The sequence below is a fragment of the Ascaphus truei genome, chromosome 1, assembly GCF_040206685.1.
Source record: "Ascaphus truei isolate aAscTru1 chromosome 1, aAscTru1.hap1, whole genome shotgun sequence".
Taxonomy (NCBI): Eukaryota; Metazoa; Chordata; class Amphibia; order Anura; family Ascaphidae; genus Ascaphus; species Ascaphus truei.
The window spans coordinates 69,531,273-69,539,938 of record NC_134483.1 but is presented as its reverse complement, the minus strand read 5'-3'; the positions used below and the strand labels follow the sequence as shown (position 1 = coordinate 69,539,938).

Sequence of the window (8,666 nt, the reverse complement as noted above, 5' to 3'; positions counted from 1 at the left end):
TGCTTGTTTTATTTACATTTTGTGTACTTTGTATTCCGCACATTTGTCTATTGCTTTGATTCATTACTTTGTGTCTAGGATTTAGGGACTTTGTTTTCCTGTCTTTTAATAAATCTGTCCATATGGATATTTACTGTTAGATTCTTGCACTCTTTTTTTTCTTTTTTTATACATTTATGGATTAGGTTAATCCACATTTGAGCTGCATTTATCTTCAGTATTTGGCTCTTCTTGGTCACTACATAAGTATGGTTTATATATTTTTTATAATACTCACATTATATATCAATTTGCGCAGGTAATTTTCCTTTTGTTCATATATATATACCACAATTATTAAGGTTATGGTGTGTAAAAAAAGTGACAAAAACTCTCCACAAATGAACATACAGTAATATTTACAGTTATATATATATATAAATTAAAAATTACTAGATGATACCATTCTGGGGCTAACGAAATGCTTTTATTTGTGTGAGCTTTCAGGAGACACTGATCTCATCTTTGGCCATGGTACATTGAATAAAACAGGCAAAGGGTTAACTCAAAAACAGTGCAGCTCGGCTAACAAGGTACTGATATATATATATATATATATATATATATATATATATATATATATATATATATATATAGATATAGATATAGATATAGATATATAGATATAGATATAGATATAGATATATATTTATAGATATCTCTCTCTCTCTCTCTCTATACATATATACAGTACTATAACAGATTAATATGTGCACTGTACACACGTTGGGAAAAAGGATAACCGGTGCATGCAGCAATTTAGCAAAATCTACTACAGTATTTCTCCCCTCCTCTCTCCCTTCTCTTCCCTCTGCAGACCAGGCACTGGCGGGCTCAGGCTGTCCTCTCCACACACTGCGCCTGCGCTGCTCCTGCTGCCAGGGACGCTTTCCCTTGGAGACACCTTGAGCCTCTGTGCCTCTGATTGGAGCACCCAGCACTTGCCAGCCAGAGCTCCCCACTTATAAAATAACTCTGCATGTGGCAAGGAGGAGAAACTCTGATCTCTGACACATTGCAATCCTGTATGCAACAACCAAAAAAAAGTGTCCCAAGCTGAATTCTACTTCTTTTTCTTAGATGTGTGATCAAATCAATAAGTCTGCAAAAATGCAGAATAGAAGGAAAGCCTTTGGTAACATTTGTCCAAATAGTATGTTGGATTTGTCCAACAGACTAAGTAAAAAGCAAGTCAAGGCTGAGAAAAAGGTAGGATTCCAATATCTATTAGTGCTTCATTTAATCATTTTTTTTTACAAAGCTGATGTATAATGAAGAATGTAACATGTAAGCATCACTGATTGCACAGAGTATTTCCTAATGTTACAATCACTGTATCCCCCCCCCTTTTTTTGTTGCAGCAGCAGGTATCAAAGAGGATATTCTCAGGTGTCAGTGGTCCAGTGATTATCTATGTTGACCCGTCTCCTAACACAGAAGACTCAGGTGAGGAACCAGATGTGCAATACAACTTCTAATGATTTCTACTTCTTACTCCCACATATCTCTAAGTGTAATGCAGAATCGTAAAGGTGGAGCGCCTCTTTAAAGTTATAATATGTCATAGGCTGAAGACTTGTGGAGATGTTCTGAATATCTGTGCACATAAACTACAGTCTCTTTGGGCTTGAACCGCACTCTGTAGATGTGTTAGATCCACGGGCAGAATGTGACTGTAACTCTGGTTTTGTATCTGCAGCTCTTGGTACCATTGACTGGCAAGACCTGGCTGATTGCAACTCTGTCATCCAGCAGGACTCAGCCGCAGGAGATGTTACCCAACAGGTAAACGATGCCCACCAATAGGCACCTCAAAGTCTTACCCCTTTCATGCTCTCTACAGCACTGCACGTATTCAAAGTCTTTACATGTCAATATACATTAGCTGTGTCAATACATACATAATTAAGGCGGACTTTCTTACATAGGTTAAAAACCGTTACATCTCTATGTATTTTCAAAACATTATACAAATCCATGAATATATACACTTGTATAGCATATACCTTTGATTGTGATGTTCAGACTTTATTTTAGTGCTTGTATTAGAGAGGGTTAGTATAGATGTACAGTGCAAAACAATGAACTTGTATTATCTTGTGTTGGCAACATATCCAATTTCGGCACAAATCATCTACCAAATGATAGGAAGTCATTCAATTGTTGTGCTGCAGCCACATGGAAGCCTAATAATGCAGCAATAAGGCACACTCATAACTGTCAGTTATCAACCCCTAGTATTGTTATTATCAAGTTTGTCCAGTGACCAAATCTACATTATATCTACTATACTATTGCTATGTGTTCAAGTAGGAAATGTGTCAGTACATGGTGTATGCTTAATTCATACAAGTATTAATAATAATAATGCAGGATAGGAAAATGCCATGTTATAATATAGTTATAATATAGTAATGCAATTACTGCATGCAAAAGCAGTTGGTTTCTCCTGTTAGGAATCAGTAGTGTGGTGTTGTTAGTTTAAACATCTCAGTGATGCTGCTGACCATAACAATAATGATGGTAATAATAATAATAATAATCAATGTATAAGTAGAAATATAATGGTCTGACCCTTTGAGATGGCTATGAATGCATTAGCGTGCAGTAGGCATGTACTAGCGGCTATGTATTATTTGTACATGTGTTCTTGTGTATCAGAGTGTATATACAGTATGCGTGCTGGTATAAGGCACATACTGTAAGAAGCACATTCATTGCAGGTGCAGCTCTGGATCTCAGAGCTTCTTGCAGTTTCTTTCAAAGGCTCAGGGGGTATGTTTGGGTAACGGCTGCCTTGTTACTACAGAAACTACATAATCAGTTTAAAGTTAGTAACTCATTTAGAGGAGGCCAGACAGTCAGGCTTGATTTACTACAGCATGTATAAGTAAAATCAAGCTTTTGTGGAGGGTACCTCGCGGTGGCACATAGGTACTCTGGCTGCATGTATTATATTGTGGGATAGGTACAGCTAACCATTACCTCGGCGCACATCTTGTTTGTACTTAACCCCACATGTATCATTAAAGCTGATATAATGTGATCCTGAACATGTGCAAAGAAGGAGAATGGTTTGCATTTGCCCTTTCCTTCGGTTGACTGGAGCTTAAAATAGTAATATATATTGACCCAATTAAAAAAAAACATGACAGTAGATATAATTGCTATGGCTGCAGTATGTAGTGGTATTGCAAAATGCTATATGATTATATTTAATTGTAATATGTACTGTGTATGTGTAACAGAAAGAAGAAACTACCATCATTTGGATTTGGATTTATTTAGGAGACATACTGTACAACTTCTAACATCAACGACCCTCACTTAGTCTTTACATTTTGCAGCTATTGTCAGTATTTGCTGGTGCATCACTCTCCCCATTTCTGCCCCTATTAGTTACACCCATTTGTAAGTAACACATCCCTATCTATATATAGACGTTGGCTTCGATTGTTATTGTTGCATAATGGTTGGCATTTAGGATATTTAGAGAAGGATTATGGGGTTTGAAAGTATTTGTTAGAATACGATTTCACCATTTCTTGTACTTAAGACTCTGACAATGTTACTGCCAAGGCACGGGCACTTTAGGCTATTCACATTGAGTTCACCTTACCTGATACAACCCAACTCATAAGTGTCTTGTGTAGTACAAATCAGAGATCACAGGGGAAGTGGATATAAATGTTAATTTTTATTAAAGTATCCAGCTGCAAAACTGTGCAAAAAAAGTGGTTTCCCAAACAGCACAAGATGTATCAATATATATAAATACACAAGGCAATATATACTATATATCTATATAAATACATACAGTATACACTGCCTTCAGTTGGATTATTATACTGATGCTGTATATTTATCTCAATTTTGCAGACGGAAACTTTGATAAATTATTCACTTTTTTCCCCAACTTATTTTTTTTATTGGTTATTTAAATAAATGTGGAGACAAAAAAAATATGAGGGGAAGAGGTAGCAGTCACAACTATTTCCCTCTTCTACATAAATTGTTCACTTTATGGGCAAAATGCTGGGAATTTATTAACAAAACAGTACAAAAATCCAGTACAACAATATGAGAGGGTCTTGCTATAATTGTGAATAAAGAGTGGGTACATATATTCCGGGGTAATCTTGATGACATGATGGGAATCTTGCTATCCTCAATATTATTGTACAGTTTTATACATTTATTAGGCATCCAAGTGTATTTGGGTCATTGCTGCACTGTGAATATAAGGACTACAGATGTGCACCCAAATACTCTTTACTTTGCAAGTCTCTGAAGTGGTTGAGTAGAAAGGGCAAGTGTAAATAGATGCAACGATCCAGGTGGTGTATAAGGGATGGTTGCAGTGAATATTAACTGAGGAGACCCCCACCTTCCCGCAGTGATTGTACCTGTGCTCTGGTCAGGGCAATGCATTGCATGGGGCCAGTGGACTTTTAGTGGGAGGGTCCCAGATCTGCATTGTGTAGCTGCAAAGCCTCCACAGGCAGTGTGTTTGCCTGGTGCCCCGAGGTGAGGCTCAGCACACTGGGGCAGGCAGCCCAGGTTAATCTGTCACTGAAGGGCTCTGAGGAATGCTGGGGTGTGAGGGACCTGATTGGTCATACAACGACCAATCAGCAGCTGGTATAGGATGTATAGGGGCAGCACAGCCTGACAGGTTGGGCAGAGCGTGCATGAGACACACACAGGATACCCCCAATCTCTTCCCCTGTGCAACTCCTCCACCTGTTACTGATCATTAGCATCTCTGCTGCACCAGCCTCCCCCAGCCACACTGGAAACCTCCATAGAAAGAACTGATTCATCAACAAAGACTCATTATTATTATTATTATTTTTCTTATTCATTTATATTAATCATTATTATTTTCTGGGACGTGGTACAAAGCAGCCACTTTCTGGGACATGGCAGTGCAAGCTTGCCATCTACACTTCCCAATTTATGGATATGATTTCCAGGTATGTCCGGGGTGTCCTTGTTGTTGTGGCTGTTATATTACTTTCAATGGCTATGTCCCATCAATGACATGCATAATAAATGTGTTGACATGTGTGTATGTGTGTGTTTTAGGGGCATTGCTTGCAAGGGGAGCCTGAGTTTGATCTGCAGGAATTCAGGGATGCTGTGGACAATTTTATTTCTGGTGAGTTGGGATTTTGGCAGGTGCATAGAAATAATCTAATTTTTTTGTTTATTTAGGTATTAAATCTCCAACTGGGGCTATAACGACTTTCAGTTAGTAAAATGTATAGGTGCTGGTTGGTTTAGCAAATGAAAAAGAAGTGTAGTTGTTGCAAAACGTGTCACTGCCCTGGTTATACCTTCATTCACTGTGACAACCAATTATATACAAATATTCTCGATTATGTGGTATTACCTATTGTTCAGATTATTTCAAGATTGCAATGCCTTTTATTGGGAATATTATCATTCATAATTGTTCTAAATTAGGGGTCACAACGTGTTAGTAAAATACATTAATTCTGAGAACAGACAACTTTTCTACTTTTTTTTATTACAGTGAAAATATCATTATTGTTCCTTAATTGAAATCATGGAGTTAAAATGTAAATGTTCTTAGATAAGTCGCATTTTGTATTGTATGGATCTTAAACTGGGGGTTGTTGCATTATTTAACTTTCCAATCTCTCCCCAGACCAGTCCTTGTTAATGCAGACAGGCATAGGCTCTGCAGGGGATTACCAGCTCCCACCCTGCGATGTGTCGGTGTTTGACCCCTGCATGACCACCCCTATCCACCCTCAGCAAGCCCACCTCCTGCCGCCCATCAATGTACAGCCCATCCCTTCCACGGAACAGTACTGGAGAGATGTGGCTGACCACAACCAGAAGGCACTGGGGGATGCACTAGTGGAAAACAACCAGGTAAGACTGGGGACCATGATACTGTGATATCCTCTATTTTATCATAGTCATGTCATTGAACAAGAATCAAAAATCACATAACTTAACCCCTTCAATGCCGGGGCCCCTCAGTCACTCAAGGGTTAATAATATATTCTTCATTATAATATATTCTTATGTAATAATCAGGAGTGCACACCCGACACCCCTAGTTCCAAGTCCAACCCCTATTGTAATAATACATACAAATGGAAATGGAAATATATCATGACCTGCTGATCTCACCAATCTGTTTCTAACACGCAGCTGCATGTGACACTGACTGAGAAACAAGGAGAGATCACTTCTTTGAAGGAAAGAAACGTCCAGCTCAAAGAACTTGCTAACCAGGCAAAACAGCTAGCGTCTGTACTAGATGTAAGTACCACATGGAGAGAGGGCCACGTTTTATGTCACTGATTCCTCCCAATGCACAAAGCATTTCTGGCTTCTGCACTTTAGATGTAGATCCGTGTTCCACCCGTAGAGGGCGCCTGAGCATTAAGGAAACATCGGTTGTGATGCAAAGTGCTCTATCATTATATGAATGTGGTTCAGCACTACCCTACATTAAGGGTTCTCCCTGCGGATTTGTATTGCAATAAGGAACTCAGAATATGGTTAGTTTATCTGAGATTATCTCTTGAAGAGCCTCTAACAGTACCTGTGTGCATCGATCAGCATGTGTGTTTAGATGAGTGTTTTTCAACTTTTTGGGGTTTTAAGAAACCCTATAATTATATTGTGAAATTCTGAGGAACCCCGACCCTCTCTAATAGCATATCTGAGATCTGATGCAGTGTAAGGAACCCCACACTCTCTAATAGCGTGTCTGATATCAGATGCATTGTAAGGAACCCCAACCCTCTCTAATAGCATCTGAGATCAGATGCATTGTACATTTTTCTGTATTTGGTCCAATTTTCAAATGACCTGTAAATTGAAGGAAACCCTTTAGGGATGTCCGCGGAAGGCCTGTTAAAAAACACTGTTTTAGATAGTCAACCTTTGTAGCACTGTGAATGCAAATCCCAAGAATGCGGTACAGTATATTAAATTAACACCAGTTATCCTGTATGTTGCACAGAAGTTGGTGGGTCATCGCTCCAGAGACAGTGACAAAGTCACCTCAGATGCTCTGCTCACAAGACCATCAGTCAAAAGAAGTTTGGAGGAATTTTATCCACAGAGCAATGCTCAGGATTGTAAACAGGTGGATGAGATTTTGAGGGAGATCTCAGAGAAATGTAATGCAGCCCTATGGAATTTTGACCCTAGGGAGGCCAAACGTCCCAAACTTCATTCTGAGGACCCAATGGTTATTGATTGCCCAGGAGAGAGCATCACAAACAGCAACATGTACGGGGCTTTCCATGGACTGAAAACATCCACAGGATCAGTGGACATGTGTAACACTGACCTAGAAGAAGACCTTTCTTTCAGGACCTCTATAAGAGATCACTGCACAATACGAACCTTAGCTTTTCCCCAGGGCAATGCTTTCACCATTAGGACAGGTGGAGGGGGATACAAGTTTAGATGGGTTCCCAACTGAGAATGGGAGCAATCAGCTAACTACACTACCAGCATCTCCACATGAAGAACTCGCCTCATTAGAGAAGACTGCCTTGCACTCCATGCTGCTGGTTATCTAGTCCACCAACAGAGGGCGTTCAATGATAACCCTTCCTGTATGATGTATGCCAGGTCCTGTGAACAGCATCTGCAGGAACACTGCTCAATGACATTGTATCAGGGGTCTATGCAGTATGTTAAATGAAGGGCCAGTTTTATTACACAGTAGAAATGAAATGTTTAGCTGTGCACATTTCATTATGAAATTATAGTTGTGTTACTGTTTTATACTTCCTATGCATCTTCATTTTTACAAAAAGGAATCTCTTGTTTTTTTTATGATTTGTTATGATACCAAAAGTCTACCTGGTGGCTCTCCGGACAAAGTTGTGTTTTTGTGTAATTATGATAAATTGTCATACAGGTAAAAATATTTTCACCTGTAAGGTTGCACTTTTTAAAGTTAGACTCTTTCAAAGAACAAACGTGTTACTAAACATTAATGCTTTTGCTAAGAGCAAGATATATTCAGAATGTGGACGTGACCTGTATGCAGCAGTATTAGATCAAAAGGATTCCTTAAAATACACACTGTGAGTGCTCATTTGCATGTCATTACCCAGAATCCCTGGCTGCAGTGGAAGCATTGTATGCTAACAGATAATGGGGAAGGGCAGGTTTGTGGACCTGTCTGAGACGTGAATGTGCTCATGAGTGGTATTTTTATTTAAAATACTGTATGTTATTTTCTAGGTTCTTTTACACGCATGTAACAGAAAGCTCCCATTGCACTGAAACAGTTAACATATCATTTATTATTATAAAAGCCATTCTAGCATAATTACAATTAAATGTATATAATATAGTTAATAACCGCTGCTTCAAAAAATAATGTGATTGTAATCTCTGGATTACAAATTGACTTGTAAATATATTTTGTAAATGTTTTGTTCCATTTACTGTAATAACGACTGTAGATATTTTTTTGCAAACTCTTTAATATAAAAATGTATACGTAATTTAAACATTACAATTTATTTTTATTCAAGTTTATTGCATTTGTTGTATTATTTTTTATATTTGTTTTTGTGTTTTTTTTTTTTTTTTACATTTAAACTGTTTAATGTGGG

At 38.3% G+C, this 8,666-nt stretch overlaps 1 protein-coding gene across 1 annotated transcript; it reads left to right on the top strand.

The window, feature by feature from the left end:
* Positions 1-1,029: 1,029 nt before the first annotated feature.
* On the top strand, positions 1,030-8,429 carry MCIDAS (multiciliate differentiation and DNA synthesis associated cell cycle protein). Its single transcript, XM_075576034.1, has 7 exons — positions 1,030-1,248; positions 1,401-1,485; positions 1,739-1,824; positions 5,128-5,200; positions 5,714-5,943; positions 6,229-6,339; positions 7,049-8,429. Exons 1-7 carry the CDS (start codon positions 1,120-1,122, stop codon positions 7,514-7,516), a joined length of 1,182 nt encoding a protein of 393 aa, XP_075432149.1. The 5' UTR covers positions 1,030-1,119; the 3' UTR covers positions 7,517-8,429.
* The last annotated feature ends 237 nt before the right edge of the window (positions 8,430-8,666 follow it).

Excerpts from the sequence above, each read along its gene's own strand:
- MCIDAS (XM_075576034.1), top strand. The coding sequence starts at position 1,120 with ATGTGTGATCAAATCAATAAGTCTGCAAAAATGCAGAATAGAAGGAAA. Across the intron at positions 1,249-1,400 it reads AAGTCAAGGCTGAGAAAAAG|CAGCAGGTATCAAAGAGGAT; the intron begins GTAGGATTCCAA and ends TTTTTGTTGCAG. Across the intron at positions 5,201-5,713 it reads TGTGGACAATTTTATTTCTG|ACCAGTCCTTGTTAATGCAG; the intron begins GTGAGTTGGGAT and ends ATCTCTCCCCAG.